General features: G+C 53.0%; 1 protein-coding gene across 2 annotated transcripts in view; it reads left to right on the top strand.

The window, feature by feature from the left end:
- Positions 1–22,929, top strand: part of KSR1 (kinase suppressor of ras 1) — a 146,908-nt gene that overhangs the window by 86,074 nt on the left and 37,905 nt on the right. For both annotated transcript variants that reach the window (XM_036122568.2, XM_036122571.2), the window contains exons 3-4: positions 17,792–17,939; positions 22,030–22,489. In XM_036122568.2, coding sequence (XP_035978461.2) covers positions 17,792–17,939; positions 22,030–22,489 — 608 coding nt within the window. The remainder of the gene's footprint in view (positions 1–17,791; positions 17,940–22,029; positions 22,490–22,929) is intronic.

Raw genomic sequence — 22,929 nt, 5'->3', positions numbered from 1 at the left:
TGGTAGTGGCCCTTCCTGGTTTCTGGTATGGATCAAGGGCCTCTGCTCTCCTCCTTCCCTTTCTGAGTTAGATCTCAGCCCCCTGCGGCTCCAGAGCTGGAGGTGGGTGCTTCTGACACGTGACCTTTGATTCTAACTCCTTTGGAGACAGACAGCTTGGGAGACACCTTTGTATGTTTACCCAAAACCATCAGATCTTCCTCTAGAGCAACGCTGTCCAGGAGAACTTTCAGGGACGATAGCAGCATTCTGTACTGCCCTACCCAACGTGGCAGCCACCAACCACACGTGGCCACGGAGCACTCGAAATATGATGAGTGCGATGGGGAAGCCGAAATTTAAATTTTGTTTCATTGTAATGAATTTTCACCTAAAGAGACATATGGCCCTTGCTGTGGTGGGCAGTGCAGGTGCGGAGCCTGCCCTGACGGGACCCCATGCTCACAGCCGAGATGCTAGAGACAACCCCCCCACCCCCCCACCCCGCCAGCCCCAGGAGCTCACAGGCTGCGGTGAGACTTGCCGAGAGCCGACACCAAGCGCCCTGACGGAAGGCAACCTGGCATGGGGGTGGCGGGGTGGGGAGCAAGCCGGCAAACCCACCCTGGGAGATGGGAGAAGGACCAACAGCAGGGAGGGCTTCCCTCAGAGCTGGGACCTAGGCCCTCTGGAAGGGCAAGAGGGCGGGAGCGGTCCCAGCAGAGACCCTGAGGGCTGAGGGCGCTGGTTGGGCCTCACAGGTGCTGGCAAAGGGCTTGGCCTGGGGGGAGACTGGCCGGCAAACGGTCAGCTCATGGAAATCTTCGTGTGGGGGGATTTGTCTGGAGACCAATGCGGTGCCTGTGTGTGTGGACGAGAGGGAGGGAGACAGCGCTAGAATTCTTTTAGGGAAAACTAAAAACCCCTGCGGGTGAGAAGGCTGGGCTCATCATGAGGACAGTGCAAGGCGAGAGCGCGCCGGTGTGGGAACGCGCGGAACGCGGGGGGCACTCGCGGGAAGGCGGGGCGCCGCGTGGGGGAGGGGCCCCGAGCAGGAGGGCACCTTCGCCCTCCCCAGACGCCTACAGTCACACATTGTGACTCCTTCCACCCTCACACCCCAGACCTTCCACAGGTGAAAAATCGCAGCTTCATGTTCTGGCTGCAGCTGGGGGGGAAATGATTTCAGAGCCTGCTGGCGCGGAGCCATCCCCCCCCCACCCCCCCCCCTCCCCCCAGCAGTTTCCCTGTTGGAAGTTGTCAGAGGAAGTGGCGAGAGCGCTGGCTGGGATCAGTCGTAGCAGGGAGAGGTGGGCGCTGCAGAGGCTGGGATTCCATGGCCCAAGCCACGGGCCACAGGCTCCCCCGGGGAAGTTCTTGCTGGTGGCATTTTCTGAATGGAAGATGCAGGCGAGTCCGGTAAGGGGTTTTTGTTAAGGCCCGGACGGGGCAAGTTTCTCTTTCCCTTTTCCTCTACTGCCCTTGCACTCACTCCATGTTCAAAATCAGGCCTTCTCTTGGGGACGGGGAAGAAAGCTCCCTGAGGTCTGCCACCATCTTGGTTTCCCATTGGCTGGAAGTGGCCGCAGTTCCGTGTGGGCCCTGGCGGGTGGGCTGTGTGAAGCCACAGGCTGTGGAAGAGTAGACCAGAAAAGTGAGCTGGTATTTGGCTCCTGGGTTCACCGTTAATGCACATGAATCTTGCTGCCCTTCGGCCCAGCCTCTCCTCGTGTCCGTCTTCCCTGCATCCCCACCCTCTTCCCCCGGGGGCCAGAGGCCCCACTGTTCAACGGCCTTGCTCTTGGCAGCTGGGAGCGGCCTCTGAACGCAGCCCACACTCTCACTGGATCTGCACTGACTCTGACTGCCTTGCAGCTGAGGATTTGAGGTGTCAGTCCCGGCCTGGGGGGTGGGCTGGTGTGCCCACGTCACCCAACCAGTCAGAAGAAGAGCTGGAGATGGGATATGGAAGGAAGGAGGCATTTTGTGTATATATCATCCTGTTTAATCCTTACACCCAGGGGAGCGGGGGGAGACAGCTTGGTACCCATTCTGTAGCTGAGCCAACCGAGGGTCAGAGAAGTTGAGTGACCTGTCAGTGCCATACAGTGACATGATAGCTGGGTCAGGATTCAAACTCAGGTCCCTGTGATTCCAAAGCCAGTCTCCCTTCCTTGACTAAGCTGCTTACTTAGATTAGCCCAGCCAGGGGTTACTGTGTGCAATTGTATGATTGAACTGAACTCTTTCAGGGCACCCGGGTGGCTCAGTCGGTTAAGCATCTGCCTTCGGCTCAGGTCATGATCCCGGGGTCCTGGGATCCAGCCCCGTATCGGTGGGGAGCCTGCTTCTCCCTCTGTCTGCCACTCCCTCTGTTTGTGCTTTCTCTCTGACGAATAAATAAAATCTTTAAAAAGAAAATGAATCGATCTCTGTCTCTTTCTCTCTCTCCCCCTTTCTTCCTACCTCCCTCTGACCTTTTCTTTCTCTCCTCCTCCCCCTCTTTTCTTAATATCCATTCATTCGACATCCATTGATCACTTACTCGGATTAATTACTGCAGGGGATTAATTGATGAACAAAATAACAGTCTTCCTTGGGGGCTTATCGGGTGGTGGGATGTACACATCTACAAATAACCACCATGGAAACAGGCTGACGGGCCCCAAGGGAGGAAGGGCTGAGATGGGGCCCCATACAGAGCTGAGGGCCTTCCTGTGTCGTCTCCTGTCCACCCAGCCATGCACTCGTTCGGTGTATACTTAGCTTATATTATGTGCCAGGCCCTGTTCTAGGCGCTGCGTGTGAGTTCCTATCCTTACTGAACTTGCATACATCCCTCTCTCCAATAGATGAAGTGATTTCTTTTCTGATTCTGAGCCAGAGTGCCCTCTTTTAAGCTTTGAGTGTGAAGTTGCCCCTGGTTTCTAGAAACCTGAAAAAAACCGGAGCGTGACTGTTCTGGTTAGCCCTGTACTGGTCGGCATTTATGAATGGTGAGCCCATCTCCTCAATCCTCTGGATTTCTGGGCTGCCGAGTTCAGTGAAAACCAACTAGACTGGATCCCGTGCCATGCAGACAAGACTCTGGCTATTTTGTTCGCTCTGTCCCTGCTGCCTTGTGTCCTTGTTGAATGAATGACTTCAGATCAGATCATCCAAAGAGTTTTGGTCCCTTGGGCTGAGGGGTCTCAGGAGTGTTCTCATCTGGGCTTATTGAAGGTTGAATTGCAGGGGCCATGAGGGGAGGTGTCTGGGGGCTGCCGAGGGTGGCTGAGGTCGGGGTTCCTGAGCTGGCTCTGCTGTGTTTGTTGAGGGGCAGGACTTGGCATGGCTGTGTGCCTATAGCCCTGCTGTGGGATGACTTTGGCTTAGAGTGTGCCTGAGCTGCCTCCGGGGCCACCCAGCTCCTGCTGTCAGTTTCTGTTCGGTGTCCCCTCCTCTGGGACTGGCCTCAAAGGCAAGATTGCTCTAGAACACACCTAACCAGCCAGATACATCATTGGGAAATTCTTGTGTCACACTGTTTTAATTATTGTAAACAAAAGCCCCTTCTCTTATTACCCTTCTTTTAAAAGAAAATCAACATATGCATTTTGGTGGCTCGGTTCTCATCCATACACTTTTGGGCAGGTAGCAAGATTGGAAATAGACAGCCCAGAACCTGGTGTTGGGAGGCAGACAGAAACTTGATTTTGCCAGTAGCTCATGGACAAGTCCCTTACCTCTCAGCCTGTTTACTCGTCTGTCGGTTCTCTAGCTAGAAACTGAGGAGTCACTTCTCATTCCTTCTGCTTCCTTACCTCCACATTTGATTATCTAGCAAAGCCTGCTGGCTCTATTTCCAAATATATATCTCAAACCCACCTATATCTCTTTTTCACTACTGCTCCCCCCTCCCCCGCCCCAGGCCTAGCTGCTGCACGGACTTGTGCAGTAGCACCACTCTCTCTATCTACTCCTGCCCTCTCCTTCATTTCATTTTTCATAAGCCAAGAGTGATTTTTCTTAAAAGCCAAATCCGATCATCTCACTTTTCTGAGTAGTCCTTCATTTAGTGTCTTGCCCTCAGCATAAAATCCAAGCCCCTTCACCATTACCTGCAAGGCCCTGAAGTATTTGGCATGTGCCTCCTTCTTCCACACCATTCCCTGCCCCCCTACTCTTTGCCTTGTCTTAGAACACGTCAGGTTTCCTGTCATAGCCCAGGGCCTTTGTATGTTCTGTTTCCTCTGCCTGGAAATTTCTGTACTCTCATGGCTAGGATCTTTAGAAGTCAGCTCTTCAGAGAGGCCACCCGGGCTAATATTAGATGCCCCCCATGTCTCAGCATGCTCTTTCCTTTTTAGCATTTATTCACAAATTTCAGTATTATTATATATATTAGTTATTACTAACTAATATATTACGTATTTTAGTTATTTTTTGTTTTTTTAATTCTGTGTTTCCTATTAGGATCTAAGCTCCCTAAAGAAAAGGACTACGTATTTTGTTTGCTGTTGTGTTCCTAGCCTGGAATAAAGTGCCTGGCACGGAGTTGGTATTCAGTAGCTGTCTGTTGATGAGACGAATGAAGGGGAGGGATAAATAGATGGAGGAATTCATGCTACGAGGGCACATAGTAAGTACTTACTAAGTACAAGCTGTTACATTCTCCTACTAGTTAGAACTTTGCGTAGCAAGTTCCAATGTCGACTGGCTTACACTAAAGACTTTTGTCAGCATAAGTAATAGAAGTCCAGCGAGGTCTGGATGCAGAGGCTCAGGTGATGCTGTAAGAGTCTACTTCTCAGCCAGGCCCAACCCACGTGGCAGGCACCAAGGACGCCAGCAGCTAAGCCTCACTTTCTTCCTGCGTCGTGGTGGTGCTTGCCCATGGAGAGCTTCTTTCCTAGAACTGTAGCTGAAAAATCCCACGGAAGGCTGTGCATGGCCTGCCTTTGGTCATGTGTTATACCAGAGCCAAGCACAGGGCTAGGAAGATGAAAAACTCCAGTTAGCCCACACTGGGTCATGGCTCAGCCCTTGAACAGCATGGCGGAGAGTGCGGGGGCTCTGAAGGGTTCGTTTCACCTGCGCTCCGGAAGTGCATTCCTGGAGGAAAAACAGTTCTGCTGATGGAAGAAGAGACGTGCATTAACACTCACACCCCCAGATGGCAAGAGAGGTTTTACTGCAGCTGCTGTGGTCCCCACCCTCACCAGGGGCTCTTAAGTGGGGCTTCACAGAGCTAATCATTGCTTCTTGGCTTTTTACTTTTTTTTTTTCTTAATATCCAGTAATTTACCTGGATGTTCATTTTCAAAATGTGAAAAGTATATAAATTAAAACAATAATTCTACCATTTATTGATGGTTTACATAATCTTACTACTCTGAGGAAATGCTATAAACATTTTGGTGCATTTCCTTCCAGTCAGCCTTCATTGTTGGCTTTTCTTTTCTTTTTCTTCCTTTTTTTAAATGAAGTTTATTCATGAATTTATGCTATATTCTTTTTTTTTTTAAAGATTGTTTTATTTTTAAGTAATCCCTACACTCAGCGTGGGGCTCAAACCCACAACCCTGAGACCTAGGGTCTCACGCTCCACTGACTGAGCCAGCCAGTCGCCTCTGTGCTATAATTCTTTAGTGAGTGTTCCCAACATGCCTGGGGCTGAGCTGTGAGCTTTACGTGGAGTGTCTCTCATTCAATCCTCCCAATAACCTTTTGAGATGATGTCTTAGTCCATCTGGGCTGCCATAACAAAATACCATAGACTGGGGCCTTATAAGCATTATTTCTCATAGTTCTGGAGGCTGGGAAGTCCAAGATCAAGGTGCCGGTAGATTCAGTGTCTGGTGAGAACCCACTTCCTGATTCATAGACTGTGGTCTTTCTGCTTTGTCTTCACATGGTGGGAGGGGCCAGGCAGCTCTCTGGTGTCTCTTTTATAGAAGGGCACTAATCCCATCATGAGGGCTCCACCCTTATAACCTGATCACTTCCCAAAGGCCCTACCCCCTAATACCATCACCCTGGGGATTAGGTTTTGAGGTGGGGGCATGAATATTTAGTCTGTAGCAGGAGGCAATGCTATATGCCCAATATGCAACTGACGTTGTCACTTACCTGAGGTCCCCTAGATGGTACGTGGTGCGACCAGGATTCACATCGAGGATATCTGGCTCCAAAGCAGGGGTCACAAATGACACACCCAGAGACACACACACACTTTAAATTTTCATAGATAGAACCACATACATTTTTCCTTTTTCAGAATTTTATTTCGAAGCAACATTTTCTTTTTTTTTTTTTTTAAAGATTTTATTTATTTATTTGAGAGAGAGAGAATGAGAGAGAGCACATGAGGGGGGGGAGGGTCAGAGGGAGAAGCAGACTCCCTGCCGAGCAGGGAGCCCGATGCGGGACTCGATCCAGGGACTCCAGGATCATGACCTGAGCCGAAGGCAGTCGCTTAATCAACTGAACCACCCAGGCGCCCCACGAAGCAACATTTTCTAAATCTAATTACAAATGTCCATTGCAAGAAAATTTGAAAATAAAAAAAGGCTCAGAAAAGAAAACAAAATCCCCCCACAACTCCACCAGCCACTGATAGCCAGCCCCTTCTTTTACATTTTTTCCCCATGTACATCAAGTAAAGTTCACTGTTCTTGGCGTATCGTTCTAAGAGCTTTGACAGCTGAGCCTCATTTTTAATGGTTGTCTTGGGTGCCATGTGGGGCATCTGCTGTAGTTCATAGGACTCTTCCGTGGTTGTCCAAACCACCAGTCCCAAATGTGTGAGAGCTCCAGGAGGGTTGGGGGTAGTTGGAGTTCATGTGGGGGTGGGGGGTTCCCAGATGATTCACTGGGAGGAGGGAAATGATCGTGTTCCTTGTTGACTCAGGTCAGACTTTCTGGAGGTGAGCAGCAAGGCAGAGAACACCTCTCTGTCTGTGGCCTGGTATCCTGGGTATCTGGGTGCCTGGGTCCCCAGGTCCCCAGGCCCCTGCTGCGAGGCCCGCCAGAGCCTGAGTGTCTCACAACCAGCACCTGCTCCGGGAGGTATGTGCTGACTCCCCAGCTCCCAGGCACAAACTATTTTTGGCTACAGTGACTGTTCACTGCAGTCATGAAAACAGAAACTCCTCTCCCTGCCTTGTCCTTCTCTGAGACACTGCACCCGGGGCTGCGGCTGCCGGGGACGCAGGGCTTGGGCCCCTCACCATGCATTGCCTGTGGAGCTGGGTGATGGCCAAGGCTGCAAGGGGCACGGGGACCCCACCACCTGTGGTCCTGCAAGAAACAGGAAGCCTGGACCAGCCCAGGCTGGAGGGTTGCAAGGTAGGCGCTGGGGTCCAGGATCAGGTGGCCCTTCTACAAGTCCCCTGAATGGGTACATTTGGCTGGGCTCCGAGTTCTTAACGTTGCTTACTATCTATAGAATATGTCTGGAGAGATCTAGATTGTGATTTCCATTTCATTGTTTCATTCCCTGACTTTCTTGTGGTACGTGGCTGGGGAACCATCAGGATCTTACTGGAATAGATCTTCCTGATCCTTCTAGTGAATGAATGACTTTTGGCTTGTTCGTGCTTTGGGTTTGAACAGGATACATGCTTGTTCTGAGCCTGCTCCTTCTGTAGGGAGCTTAAGGAACTGAACTTGTGCAGACAGCCGCGCCCTGCCTGTCCGTGCTTCTGGTCACCCAGGCCAGCGAGGCCGAAGGGTGTAGAGGGTGTTGAGCGCTAGCTTTGGAGTTACACGGACCAGGGTCCAGTCCGGGCTCCGGCGCTCCCTGGCTGTGTCTTGAGTAACTTAATCTCTCTGAGCCTCACTTTCCTTAGCCACCAAGCAGCTGTGCGCAGGCCACTTCACGAGCAGTGACAGTACCGGTAATGGTTATTTTTATGACTAGACTGTTTGTGGAAAGAGGAAGCAGAGCAGCTGAGTAAGAATCGGTGTGCCTCGGCCTGGGGCCGGTCTTAGGCCGCATTGTAGGACCTGGGTGTTTGGGTGTAGCTGGTGATGTGGGGCTTGCTGCTGCTCTTCTAAAAGAAGGAAAGGGGTGCACTGTCATCAGTGGGCATGGGTAGGGGTGGACAAGAACATGGAGTTGGGAATTTCTGCCCACTTGCTATCTTTTAAGCCACCAAGACATAAGGGACTTGCAAGGCTCTGGTGAGGCCCTGAGCCCAGAAGCCCATTGCTTCTGGATTCCGTGGGGCTCTGGGCTCACGAGGCAGGCACCTGGCTTGGCTGGCATCCCTCAGGCTAGCACCTTTGGAGGTGATTCTCAGGGTAGTCCTTACCCTTGGCTCATCTCTTAGAATCTGGCAGGAATGCAACCTTTACATCTGGGTGAGGAATGCTCATAATGAACAACAGTGAGCTCTCCCAGGGGCCCGGGATAGCCTGGTGCTGGACACTGGCAGGGGTGTCAGGAAATCTGGGCCCTGGTCTTGGTGCTGTTGTTTAGGGTGACCCAGGCAGGTCCCCTCTTCTCTGTGGTCCTCTGTTTTCTCCTCCATAAAATGAGTGTTGGACTAAATTGTCTCTAAGGTCCCTTTTAAACCCTGCCCTTTGACCTTGGCAGAGGAAGGATTTATCCCTCTCCTCAACCTCATGAATATCCATTAGGCCCTTTCATGCCCTCACCCCTTGGTGGCACCAGCAATGGCCTCCTTTGCTTGAGTGTTGGCCATCTACTTGGACTGCACTGGGTTCCCCTACTTTGAGGCCCACTGTTGCTGTGGGGCAGGAGTTGTTTACAGGGTTTCTGGAAAACTACAGAGATCTCCTGAAAGATCTTGGTCTCCTGGTTGGATGCCCGTGGGGTAGCGTGGAAACAATGCAGCCCCTGTTTTCAGGTGGAGCAGCCTCGTTCTCAGGTCTCCAGCCTGGGCACACTTTCTGTGGCCCAGCATAACCCCCACCCAGACAGATAGACAAACAACCCCAAAGGACAGACTGCATAATTGCACTTTAGCACGTGCCCCTCTGGTCTGGTAGAGGGGTCTGTGATTTGGCTCTTGGCCCCGAGCTGGGGCCAGGCACGTGCCAGGGCCCTAAGCAAAGCTGACACGGCCTGAGGCCTCTCCGCCAGTCTGGGCGTGCTCTGGCGCGGTGGGCCTCGCTGGCTGAACTCAGCTCCCGCCCTACAGGTTTGGAGGAGGAGGAAGTTGAAGACTGGTAGACCTGTCTGGGAACCCTCTTTTTAGTGGTGTGTTTGGATGGGGAGAGCTGAAGGGGGCACCAGCCAGCAGTAAAGATGGCCGCAGGCGTGGCCACGCCCAAGAGACCCTGTCCGGCCCTTTGCCCCCAGGAGAGCTGGGGTTTCCCATGGGGAGATCCATTTCAAACCAGACCCTAGCACGCTACCCCACGGGCATCCAACCAGGAGACCAAACCAGACCCTCTGTGTGGGATTAGCAGGCATCCCAGTTTGCCAGGTGCAGTCCCAGTTTAGGGCTGTTGTCCCCGGGCGGTTACAACACCCCCCTCCCCCTCTGAGGTGTCCCTGTGGGGAGGGTCTCTCATACACCCACCCTCACTCAGTAGCCTCTCACCGCACAGCTGCTGGCCTTGCTCACATCCCCATTGCCACCCTGCTTGTCGTGCTCTCACCTACTTTGTCAACCAGGGATGCCAGGGAGGGCCTGCAGCCCTGGGGAAGCTGTGCACCCCCCCTCCTGCCCTACTTGTGCAGGAAGGGACTTTCCTGTTTGCCAGTTCCCCAGAAGTCAAGCGTCACCCAAGGGTTCGTGTAGCCCTCTGGCTGCTGGCAAGCCCTCCCCCCGTCCCACTTGGACTCCAATCTTATCTTTGAATGTTCTCGTTTTTGTTTGTTTGCTTTAGAGTATTCCATTTCTGACTTGAGGTTTACTCTGGAGTCTCGCGGACAATAGGGCTTTTTTTCCCTCATAATCAGCAAACATCCTGGGTGTAGAGGACCGCCCCTGTAGATGCCCACGTGTCTCCTGTCTCCATTTTGGAAGTAGCGTGTGCGGAGGGGTAAGCGTACAGCCCCAAAGCTCTGTGTGTGTGTGTGTGTGTGTGTGTGTGTGTGTGTGTGTGTGTTTTCTAATGCTGGACGCGTCTGGCTGTTTTCAAACCACAGCCAAGGAGGAGCAGTTTTGGGAATGTGTGTCGATGACACAGAGGAAGGTGACAAAATGCAGGTGGCCTAGATGGCAGGTGTGTGGGCCTCCCTGGGAGCCTCTCCTCTGTGTCCCCTTCTGTACATTGTGTGCTGGGGGGCTGGACGGGGAGAAGACCTGTCAGTCAGCACAGAGGGAGGTGGGAGGGAAGGAGCAGCGAGGAGCAGGGCCACGAGGAGATGGAGCCCAACAGAGTTGATATGTGTTTGTTGAGTGGCTGGATGACCCCCTGGGACCAGGGGTTGCCACACTGTGCCCCATGGGCCAAGTTCAGCCCACCACTGTTTTTTGTACAGCCTTGTAAACGAAGAATGGTTTTTAGATTTTTAACTGCTAGAAAAAAAAGAGAAGACTGTCTCGTGACACATGAAAATGATAGGACATTCAAGTTTCAGTGTCCATACTTTTATTGGAATGCGGCCTCACCCATTTGTTGACATATTGTCCAGGGCTGTTTTGGCACTCTGACGGCAGGGTTGAATAGTTCTGACGGAGCCCAGATGGCCTGCAGAGCTGAAGATCACTCCCTCTCTGTTCAGTAAAAGCCTGCCAATCCCAGTTCTAGGTACCTCGGGGCTCCCGGGAGACACAAGACAGTCTCTCCAGGAAGGTGGGGCCAGCCCCTGGGGTGACAGCACATGCCACCAGAAACTGGAGATCTGGTCCCAGGCAGAGTTAGGAAGCACTGGTGTCCTCTAGAGGGCGCGAGGAGAACGTAGGGCCTAGAAAAGGAACATGGGGGAGAAGACCCTGGGAGGCCACCTGCAGCCAGAGCTCAACCTAGCTCGGCACAGGGGTAGGGCCGGGTGTGGAGCCAGGAAAACCGGATGTGACCTGTGATGCCAAGTAAACTCTGCCCTGGGCAAAAGGGCTCACTTGATAGAGCAAGTCAGTGGGCACCAGCGCCCACAGGGCCAGCTGGCTGGGACTAAGAAGAGGTGGTCATGCCTCAGCCTTCCCAATCAGGCTGTGTGGTCTTGGGCAAGTTACCTACCCTCTCTGAACTTTATCACCAATCTCAGGATGTTATGAGAACTGTAAGTGCTGACCTCTGCAGTTCATCTAGCAGAGCGCCTGGCCCGTAGGAGATGCATAATAAATGCTCATCACTTGCCCTTTCTCCACCTCCTCAATTTCTCTCCTTTGACCTGTATCCCTCCACCTCCACATCTTACCTACCCCACCACTGACCCATCTTTCTGAGGCTTTTAAGCCCAGACAGACCAATGCATAGGCCAGAGACAGCCACTTCTTGAAGATTCCAGCCTGGCTCCCCACTCTGTAAGCCCCCACCCTGTCTTGTGGGAGGGAGGGAGGCAGGTACAGACCTCTCCTGGGACATCTGGGAGCTTGGGCTAGGCTGGGGTTGAGTTGAAGGAGTGTGGGCCTCATGAGAAGACAGGCAGGGGTCAATCCCAGGGCGCAGCCCTGCCCTACCCCGGCCAGACCTGCCTTCTGGGCATTCTCGGACACTTTCTGCCCTGGGCTACTTTAGCCAGACTGTCTACCCTGCAGCCTGTCTTCTCTCCTGGTCCCCAGCCTGAGAAATTCTGATTTGATTGGTCTGAGGTGAAATGTGAGCATCAGGATCCTTTTTAAAAGCACACCCCCCCCCCCCCCAAAACCAGGTAATTCCAGGGTGAGGCCAGGGTTGAGAGCCACTGATCTAATTCAGCCAAACCCACTCATTTTACAAATGATGAAACCAGACCCCAAGAGAGGGGTAGGGACTGGCCCAAGGCCATGGGGGTTCCAGTGAGCAGGTCTGGCCCTTCCTTCACTATGTTGTCCGGCTGGGAGGAGGTGGAGAGAAGCCTTCCAGAAAGTGGCTGGCTTCTCCTGGGAGGGGGTATTTCTCATTTCCCAGTGCTGAGATAGGAGGAGACAGGCCCAGGACTGGTCTGTAGACCAAGCCAGTACCCCGTGGACAAAGCTGTCTGTTGATCTCCATGGAAAACCCAGAAGGCTGCCCAGTCCAGGCCCTCACTGCCTCAGCCCCACCTGTGCCTCCCAGAATTCCCAGCTGTTGTCACCTAAGTCTCACTGTCCCTCTCCCTCAGCCCCAGCCATGGGCAGAGGAACATCTGGCAGGTGTTGCCTTGTGAACTGGCACGTAGGCTCCCCACCTGGGCTGCCAGAGAAACTCCCTTGCTTTTCAACCCTTCTCTTTCCCCAGCTGCCCCCCTGGCCTCAGAGGGGTGTGCAGGGGTCTGCATCACCATCCACAGGGCTCTGGGGGTCCACCTCTGGCCTCTCTGGTGTGACCAGTCCCAGGGGAGCATCTGTGGTGAAGGATCCTGGCCCTTTAACCTGCAGCCGGGGAAGTTGGGGGGGCCGGGGGGATGCCTTGCACCCACACATCAGAAATCTGGGTTCTGCAAATGGACCTGGAGAGCTAGCAGCACTGACCCATCCTGCGCTCTGGGACCAGAAGGCTAACTAGAAACACAAAGTGTGGGTTTGCTTCTTGGCCTTCCTTTAACCCAGGCCTTTGCCGGAATTCTGCCTGGAGCTGCCCAAGGTTCTTGTACGTGGCCCACAAACAGGCGTTGGAGCCCCTGATGACCATGGCGAGTGTGACCCACTCTCCGTGTCCGCCGGCACAGGTTTCTAAGTATAGACCCCAGGCAGCCCCGTGGCTGCTGGTAAGTCCCAGGATGCCATCTGATACTCATCCTGCCCCCTGACATGACCTGCTGCCAGTTGCTGAGGGGAGGGGACAGCTGTGTTTGGCCCGGCCCATCCCCGCTGCCTGCTCTAGAGAACAGAACCGGCAGGTGAATTACCATAGACCAGGAGTGACCTCAGCCCTCCACCAACCCTGCTGTCTAATGATCATCGGGAAGAATAACTTCCCGTCACCTACCGGAGGACATAGACCAGGACTTGAAGGAACAGGCCAAGGCCGGGAGCCAGTGTTCTCTGGAGCTCTTGCTCTGTCCCAGGTTCTCGCCGCCCCACTTCTGTGCTCAGGTGCAAACTGGAGCCTTGCCGGAGCTGGGGCTTGGGGTCCCCTGCACTGCCCGGGCAGCCCTGTCTTCCCTTCTTGGTTTCTGGTTCATGGTTTCTTTTTAAACAGAAGCTGGGATGGAGTGGGCAGGAATTCTCCTCGAAGCAATATGGACTCTCAGTCTTCATCCCCTCCCGAGAGCCCCAGTCCGGGTCCTTGGCTTTGAGACAACTTGTCATCTTCCGCATGCCTCCAGGCAGGTGGGAGACCCTCCTGGGACTGTGGGGCCTCTCAGGCTTGAGGGGGCTTCAGAGCAGCTTCACCTGCCCGCTTGTTGGACGTGTGAGGTCACCTGCAGCAGTTGGTAAAACTCATTCCCTGATGTGCTTTCCATGTAGGGGTGATCTAGAGAAGTTGCACGTGGTCTAAAAGACCTTCCTAACTCAGACTCGGCCGTGCCTGTCGCTGCGGGTGGGCAGATCACATCCATGTGTGAGGTTTGGGGGTGCCGAGTTACGGAGGGCCACAGCTGGAGGAGATACCAGGGCCATTCCCGGGGCCTGCCCAGCCACTCACCCAGCCGGACCGTCGTCTACCTGGAGGTCCAGCTGAGAGCTGGGTGGATGCCTTTTCTTTGTATACTGGTTCCCCTGGTTCCAGCATGCTTGCTAACCCTAACCCTCATGTACTTTCCCATCTTGACTGATTGGACTTTAGGTCAAAAATCACTTGTAGGCGTTGAAAGGCCAGTGCACTTAGTTTTCGTGGTGGGGTCTCATGGCCAGTGTGGACGCCTCACTGAGAAGGCCTGGCCACCCGTGCTGTGGTGCCTTCCCTCCCCATTTGCCTATGGAAATAAAGCTTTAGAAGCTGCTGATCAGACAGAACTTGGGAAGGTGTCACATTCTTCACATAGGATCTCCTTGCTGGAGGCTCTGTGTAACTCACGGATGTGAATCTTGGTCTGCACAGTTTTGTATTAGTTGCTACCATTTGAAAATCAGCTATTTTATTTATTTGAGAAGAGAGATTGAACTTGAGCCTGGGCAGAGGGAGAGGGAGACTCCCCACTAAGTAGGGAGCCTGACATGGGGCTCGATCCTGGGACCGCGAGATAATGACCTGAGCTAAAGTGAGACACTTAACCGACTGAGCCACCCAGGTGCCCCAAAATCAGCTATTTTAAAATAAAGATCCAGTTTTTTTTTATTTTCTTCTTCTTCGTTTTCTTTTTTTTTTTTTTTTTTTTGAGCGTAGGGGAAAAAGTGGGGGAGAAGCAGAGGGAGGGAAAGACTCTTAACCAGGCTCCACGCCCTGCCCAGCACAGAGCCTGACTCCGGGCTCGATCTCACAACCCTGAAATCAAGACCTGAGCTGAAATCAAGAGCCAGAGGCCTAATCCACTGAGCCACGCAGGTGCCCCCAGATTTCCGTGTAGTCAGATCTGGTAACCCTCCCATTGCCTCCCCTCAGACCCCAACACTGAATGAAGGCAGAGGGTGGGGTTCTGATTAGCATTGTCCTTGCTGCTGTTGGGTTTCTTGTTGTCCAGTAAAGAAGAGAAGTGTCTTTACTAATAAAAGATAGATCAAGAGGACCACATCCCCACTGGTCTCATTTCTTCCCACGGCCTGGCCCTGAGGCTTGTGTATTTGAGACCCTTACTCTACGAGGTAACTTGCTGACTGGTGGATAGCTTTTTTTGGCCGCAGCTTTTAGGGAGAGTTCAGTGATCCAACCCTGGAGGGGGTACGGGTTAGGGAATGGAAGGAGCAGTCAGAAATGATGACCATGACCATGTGCTAGCACTCTTCATTCCATGGATGGACATGCACAATTCACACCCTGGGAGGCTAGCTTTAGAAGTTGCTGATCAAGACAGAGGCAGGAGCAGCTCCAGTTTTAAGCGGGCCCCTGGATTGGCTCTTCTGTCCCAGTCCCCCCATCCACCCCCCAGTTTTGTCTTGCCAACCCCTGGTTTGAATTGGAGCCTAAAGAGAGGGCAGAGGAGGAGAAGGAAGGTGCTCTCTGCTGCCTCGTTCCTGTGTGGTGGGGCTAATCCATGAAGCCTCATGGCAGTGGGAGAAACTTTCCGGCTAATTTGAAACTTTAAGGGAAATAGCTTTCTTCTTCTTCTTCTTCTTTTTTTTTTTAAGGGAATGGATTTGAACATACTCTTTCTCTTTACTGGGGGGTTACTTCACTTTGATAAAGAACAAAGAATTTCCATTTCACAGTATAGTTGTGGTTTTTCTTTTTTCCAGAAAGCAGGTAGAAATTAATTCCTTTAATTTACTTTGAAAAAAATTATTTCCCCTCAAGGTAGCTGTTGCCTCCCAAGGCTTTGCCAGGTTGAAGAATGACAGCAGGGGAATAGTTGAAGGAACTTGGGATCCCACACACGTGGGTTTGGCCATTCCTTAGGTTGCCCTGCCTGAGGTCTCTGGGGCTCGGGCAGGTGCACCTCACTGCTCATCCTTGCTGAATTGTGCTGAGCCGAGAGAGTATACAAAGCACTGGGCACACTGTCTTGGCAGATGGTTTGTCATAATAAACGTACTTACTATGTTTGAGAACTGGAAACTTGGTGTGGGTGGGGAGGAGAGGATTAGAAAGAAAGGAAGGAAGAAAATCCCTATTTGCATGATAATTAGATTGGGGATTGGGTTTCTAGGCTGGTTTCTGAATCTCTGTTCTGGAGAACTGCTGAGTCATCACAGCCTGGGGGGAGTACACGTTTGGTGAGCACGGAGGACACTCCAGGGAAGGGTGGTGGGTCGTTTTGTGCAGTGTGTGAAGCTCGACGTCACCGCCATGCGTTCTTGACAATATTGCCCAGTTGGCTTTCATAGTAGAGGGAGGGGAAAGATGTCTAAACTGCATTTTGATGAAGAGCCTCTTAGAGGCCAATAAAGACACATGGATTAAACAAAGCTGAGGCCTGGGGACGTTTATCTGACCAGCCTCCTGCCTGTGCTGTTATCAGCGGTTTCCTGTGATGCTCTTGTTATATCATCTAGAAGGATTTCTGACAACCAAGGGTTTGTTTGTCCAGCCAGTGATGAGCTTCTTGGTGCTTTTTTCGCATCTGTTTTTCCAAATTTCAGTGTGAATCACTCTAAAGAGCTATGAGATTCTTCTCCACAGCCCTGGAGATTGAAGAGTATACTGACAAGACGAAAAGGTTGTGGGGGTGGGGGTGGGATATGGCCAGAGCCCAGGCCTCAGCGGTGGCCCCCCCCCACCAGCATCGCAAAAAACCCCCAGGTCATTGCTCTAAGGACTCATAGCCAGTATCTCCGTCAGGTTCAGGTTCGACAGCTCAGTCTACGATTTACAGCAGCGTGAATGGACAGTAACTCTTTCTAAAAGAAGATTACACAGCTAGCTGACATCAATGAAAATCAGCTTAGATTCTGAAGAACTACAAGCTTTATATGAATCATTTGATGTGGGATATGGCCTTCCCTGACATAGAAAATCTGGAAAATAACGAAAGGGGCCAAAGAAGAAGAAGAAATACCCTGATCCCCAGTCCCACCCCTCATTCCACGCCCTCCCTCAGGTAGCTCTTTGAGCTTTCTCTGTGCTAGGCCATATTATATTGCTTTGCAGTGACTTGTCTTTTTATGTCAGTTACCTGCAAGCCAGAGACATATGCTATCGTTTTGTGTGTCTGCTCCGGACTGGGTATCCCATAGGCTCAAAGCAGTCCGAACCGGAGGGGTTTTCTTCCTCCTTGATGAGAAGAAAGAGCACAAGCTTTGAAGTCAGGCCTTGATTCAAATATTCACTCTCTGTATTAGTTTTCTGTTGCTGTATAACAAATAACCACAAACACAGCAGCCGAAAACATCCCCCATTTCTTAGCTCACAGTTCTGTAGGAGGAGAACAGGATGGAGGATCTCACCGGGCCCAAGAACTTAAGGTGTCAGCAAGGCTGGCCTTTTACCTGGAAGTTTTGGGAAGAAGCCGCGTCTAGGTGCATTCAGGTTGTTGGCAGAAGCCAGTTCCTTCTGGCTGTAGGTCTGAGGCTCCCTTTTCCATGCTGGTCCGCCAGGGGCCACTCTCTCTCCGAGAGGCCCCCCTGCGTCCCTTCCCATCTGGCCCCTCCATGAGAGTCCACATGGAGTCCTTGTCGCACCTGAGTCTCTCCCTTCCTCTCTGCTACCTTGAATCCTCGAAAGGTTTTGACTGAGAATTAAATAAGGCGAGGTAGTAAGGTCCTAGACGGTGTTTCGTGAGGGTTAATTCTTTTTAACCCTTCTCTCGTTAAGCCAGTTTTATTTGGAATCTATCTTGTCTAATTCAGATACAGCAAAATTGCAAAGGGCCATCTTTATCTGAAGTTCTTGTCATTCTAAGAAGTTGTCATGATTCATCATTTTTCTGTGCAGAGGCATAAAAAGAAACAAGTGGGCAACGTGCCCTCATCGTAACTTTGCTGTTTTTTCCGTCCTTCCCCCACCCCAGCCCTGCAGCTTTGGTGTCTCGAGCTCAGCTGCTGTCTCTGGGAGCGCTGGGGGTGGGGGCGAGAGCTAGTTGCCTGTGTCCTCTGACAAGTGGTGGCTTCTGGTCCCGAAGCCGGCCTGCCGGCACCTGGCCCCTGCCACTCAGCGGGGGAGCCCAGCCCAGGCGGCGGAGAGGATGAGGAGGGCGCCCGGGCCGGCCTGACTGCTCACCAGCTCTCTGCCTCTCCCTTCTGTACTTCCTCAGGAGATCCTCAGCGAGCTCACGCTGGATGCCCTGCTGGACATGAACGAGGTCAAGGTGAAGGAGACGCTCCGGCGCTACGGGGCCAACGCCGAGGAGTGTAGCCGCCTGCAGCACGCCCTTGCCTGCCTGCGGAAAGTGACAGGTCTGGGTAGGTAGGACTGGCCTCCCCAGTGCTGAGGCCGGCCCCATCGGCTCCCTGTCCCTCCAGCGGGGCTGAAATAGCAGTCTTCCCTCTCCAGGCCTGTCCTGCTTCCCTGGGGCCACTGACGCGGGTGGGGCAAGTATGGCCCAGGGTTTCTGGGGCAGCTTGGAAAGGCCAGAGAGTGTGTGATCTGAGATAGAGGGTTTGCATCCCGACTGCTCTGGCTAGGATGAACCAAGGGAAGCTTTTGCCATCATCAGAGACCCCAGTCCTGTCCACTGGGTGGGCCCTGTGTGATTTCCCCTGTTTTGAGCACATCTGTTGGGCTCTGACCCTCCCTCAGCTCCCTGCATTCCAGCCCCCTCCCCAGCCCAGCTCACCCCCAGTCTGCTCCCTACCTTCTCCTGTCCCCATTGGCTGCTGGGCTGTGTGCTCAGAAGGCAGAAGCATGATGAGAGAAATTGTGTGGTGTTTCAGCTGTGAGTGTGTACATGGCCGCCCCAGGCAAAGTGTGTCATCCTGGCATTATGAGGAGTTCCTTGGGAATTATTTACAGGCTTTTTAAATCTTGCCTTGGAAACGGCTTTAAATGCCGTGATTTCACGTTCCCAATACGATACCGATAAGGCTTTACAGTAAGCCTAATGAATGGAATTAGTCCCGTTTTTAATGATCGGAGCCACCTGTCTTATTTCTGGCTGACTGAGGCTTAAGGAAGCTACTGGGGTTTATATTCTGCTTGATCCCCCCCCCCCCACGAGGGGATTGGGCTTGATTTCTTCCTGGACCCCATTGTCCCAAGTCCTCCTCTGAACACAGAGCCCAGCGTGGAGAGCCTCACTCAGTTCTGAAGACCTCGACAGGCCAGGCCTCCTAGCAGGGGCTACAGAATAAACGTGAGAGAGACATAGTCCACATTCTCATTCCCACATTTTATAGAGGAGATGGAGCCCAAAGAGGGGAAAGGGCTTCGCTGAGAACACCCAGCAGTGGGTGACAGAGCTGGGATTCCAGCCTCAGTCTTTGTGGGTGGCTAGCTTGTTTCCACGTTGTGGGAACTTAGAAGTACTTGCCATCCAAGCTGGGACTGGGGTGGGTAACTTGTCAGCCTTCCCTCCTTATGCCTGAATTGTAAAGAATTGTGGAGGAACCAGCAGTCAAGGAGGGGTGGTGACCTATTTGTGTTGGGAAGGTGACTGCCTGTCCTAGGTGCCAAGCTAGGGGGATCACCAACTCATTAACGCTAATTTATGAAGCCAGGCACTTGACATGTGTGTGGCAACACCTTTTTTTTTTTTTTTTAAGATTTTATTTATTTATTTGAGAGAGAGAGCATGAGAGGGAGGAGGGTCAGAGGGAGAAGCAGACTCCCTGCAGGGAGCCCGATGTGGGCCTCGATCACAGGACTCCAGGATCATGACCTAAGCTGAAGGCAGTCGCTTACCCAACTGAGCCACCCAGGCGCCCCAAGTGGCAACACCTTTTTAAGTGGTGGTGGGGAGAGCCTCTTCTAGCTGGAGCATCAGAGGCATTGGGTGAGTTATCTGGGGTCCCACACGTGGCACGCCCCAGAACTGGGTTTCTTCCTCAGAGGGTGCTTTTCTACTATGCCCCAGAGGAGGCCTCTGGGGAGGACAGGGTCTTTTCCACATCCTTCTCATCTGGTCTCAGCTTGTGGTACCTCTACGTCCACAAGAGGGTCCTGGCCACACCTCATCCAAATGCGTCTGCCCAGCGGTGACCATACTCCTAGGGCACCTGCTGGGGACTGGGTGGGGACTGTGATCGCCCTGCCTCTCAGATCATGTGGTCATAGTCTTAATTACAACTAACTGGGCTTGGTGAGAGCAGTCTAATTGCAGTAAAGATGGACCGTGGAATCCATTTGTCTCAGCCCAGCACTCCTAGAATCTGTGGGACCTCGGTCTGTGACTTAACCCCACCGTGCCTCAGTTTCCTCATCTGTACGGTGGAGGTCATAACAGCATTCTCTCATCGTGTTGTTGTAAGGATGAAATGAGTGACCGTCAAGTACTTAGACCAGAGCCTGGCGTATATTAGTGCTCTTTTCAGTATTAGGTTTGCGGGGTCATGGAAAGTGTTGAACGCATTTGCCTTGTGGCCCCTGGTCTTAAGAAAGGTGAGTGAAGGATGGTTCTCCGTGCCAGTGTCCAGTGAATAAGGGAGATCATTTCTGCTGATGCTTCGGTCCCTCATCCATAGCACACGTCTCTAATCACTCCCCAGCTCTTCCTACTGAGTGACTCCAGAATCATTCTCGAGAGCCACTGCCGGATAACTAGTGTTCGCGTGTGTGTCGAGACCCATGTGCCATCCCTGGGCGGCTCAAAGCAGCAGAGATTAAATGGGCAGTCTGAAGCATTTGGGACTCGTTTCCTTGGGTGGCGGACTTGTGCATGGATCATGGAACTCGATCTTCCATCCCCTCAGGAAGAGATAGGCCAGAGCCTCCGGGAGTCTAGTCTCTAAGTTACAGTTGTGGCTGCAGGTTCTACAAGAGCAAACACAAGGAACACACGGACTGAGTCACTCACTCCATGGAGTTGATTCCTGAGAAGAAAGTCCTGAGGCAGTGCAGTAGGGGAAAGGGTCCTTGAGGAGGGAGGACATGTACAAAGAGCCCTTGAGTGTTGTGAAGGCCAGTTTCTCTCCACCATCCCTGATCAATGGCGTCCGGGCTGGGCTGGAGCACCTCTGATGACACAGAGCTCTTTTGCTTGCCAGACTGAGCTGTATTTGTAGGCCATTCAGGATGGACAGCCTTGTGGGAGGAGGCCTAGTGCCGCGGTCGGGACCAAGGGCGCTGTTCCTGTCCCACCTCACGCTTAGCCGCCTGACCTCGTCAGCGTTCCTGGCCTCCCTGACGTGCTGGGAAGACTGAGCGATACAGGGGAGAAAGCACAAAGCGGAATAACTCCAGTGTGGAAGTTCATTTTGTCTTGAGTCAACATCGACCTATCGATACTTTCCCCTCACTGGTAAAATAAGGAGGGAGGTGTCTTTTGCTTCCCCACATCGGGGTCTCTGTAGACAGGCTCCTTTCTCCCTGCCCCCAACCCTTTGATATCTCCCCATCCCTTATAAGCTCCAACCTAAAGTCCTTGGCGAGGCCTCCGAGACCCCTCCTGAGCTGGCCTCTTGCAGCTCTCTGGCTCGTCCTGACCTCTCCAGGCACGAGGAACTCCTCGTAGTCACCAGAAGGTGCTGTGGACTCCCTGCCTTTGCATGTACTATTTCCTCTGCCTGGTGCACCTGCTTCACCTTCTCCAGGTGGCTCAGCCCAAACGCCGCCACCTCTGGGAAGCCCCCGACCTCCAGGCTAGTTATGGTCCCCCTTCTCCATGCTCCCTCAGGGCCTGGGCGTCTCTGTCTCAGCACACTGCTGTCCTGCTGTTTGGACTGTCTGAGCACAGTGGATGTCTTTTTTCATGGCCTGACACCCGGCATCCAGCATATGCTCGAATGAATGGACAGACTGGGTCGCTGAGTTGGAACTGCCCAGAGCCTCAAGGTCTCAGGGGTCCACTGTGTGGCAGCCAAAAGTCACGGGTGCCTCTCGGAAGGAATTGGCTATTGATCCTCTTCTAACCAGATCTCTGTCCTATAGCAAATTCCCAGGGCAGATTACTACTGAAGGTTGATATGCCCCTTTCCTGGTGTTTGAATTTTCTTGACATGGAGTTATCCCCTTCGAGCACCCCAGCTTCCCCTTCTTGACTCTTAAAGATCAGTTGCCACTTCCCTCTCTGTGGTCACCCATTTTGGGGTTGGGTTTCCCAGCTTGCTCCCCGCAGACCTGCCAGCAAGAACCCTAGACGAGCCATTCTCTCTGGTCCTCATTTCCCATCTATAAAATGGGGACGGTAATATCTGAGCTGGTGGCCTCACAGTCCCAGACGACACGGGTGGTGATGTGTGTGCTCGAGAGGCCTGTATAAAGGCTTCGAGTCGAAGCCTGCCGAGAAGGGACCGTGCAGCCCTGGGCAAGGTGTTAACCTCGGGGCCCTGGCCACCTCACCTAGCTAGTAAGTCCCTCTAGCTCTGACCATGTGTGACTCGACTTCTTGGCCCACAGGAGGAGAGCACAAAGAGGACTCAGGCTGGAGTTCATTGGATGCCCGGCGGGAAAGCAGCTCAGGGCCTTCCGCGGACGCCCTCTCGCCGGCCAGCCTGCCTTGGCCCCCAGGGGGCGCCCAGCTGGGCAGAATGGGCGGCAGCACCCAGGGCCCACGCTCCGTGTCTGTGTCCGCTCTGCCCACCTCGGACTCCCCGATCCCCGGCCCCTGTGAGGGCCTCTCGGACACCTGTATCCTCCTGCACACCAGTGGCCGGCTGACCCCCCGGGCCCTGCACAGCTTCATCACCCCCCCGACCACGCCCCAGCTGCGAAGGCACACCAAGCTGAAACCGCCGCGGACGCCGCCCCCGCCCAGCCGCAAGGTTTTTCAGCTGCTGCCCAGCTTCCCCACGCTCACCCGGAGCAAGTCCCACGAGTCTCAGCTGGGGAACCGTATTGACGAGGTCTCCCCGATGAGGTGAGTGTTCCCGCCAGGCTGGTGCTCAGTGTGCCATCCACTGAAAGTTCTGTCTACGGTTTTCTCATCATAAAGGGAATATGGGCTTTATTTTCAAAGGACAAATAAAATCAACCGACCTAGAAGGGTGCAAAGGGAAAAGTGCCTCTGTGTCTCAGTCCACTCTCCAGGCTTTGTTAGCAGTTTGGACTGAATCCTGCCTGCTAGGTTCTTTTCTGGACGTGTGCGCGCACACACACACAGAATGGTACCATGCGTCAGTCAGGACAGACTGGGTTCTGCTGCAGTAACCCCTAGCTCTCTGGGTCTTAAAATGACAAAGATCTAGTTTTTGCTCATGCCACTTGTCCACTGTGAGTCGGCCTCATTCCATGTCCCAGGCTGACAGAACAGCCACTTTCTGGAACACTGTCTGGAACATTCCACTAGGGCAGAGGAAA

The sequence above is a fragment of the Halichoerus grypus genome, chromosome 2 (genome assembly GCF_964656455.1).
Source record: "Halichoerus grypus chromosome 2, mHalGry1.hap1.1, whole genome shotgun sequence".
In the NCBI taxonomy this organism is placed as follows: Eukaryota; Metazoa; Chordata; class Mammalia; order Carnivora; family Phocidae; genus Halichoerus; species Halichoerus grypus.
The sequence above is the reverse complement of the archived record's forward strand: the minus strand, read 5'-3'. Positions and strand labels throughout refer to the sequence as shown.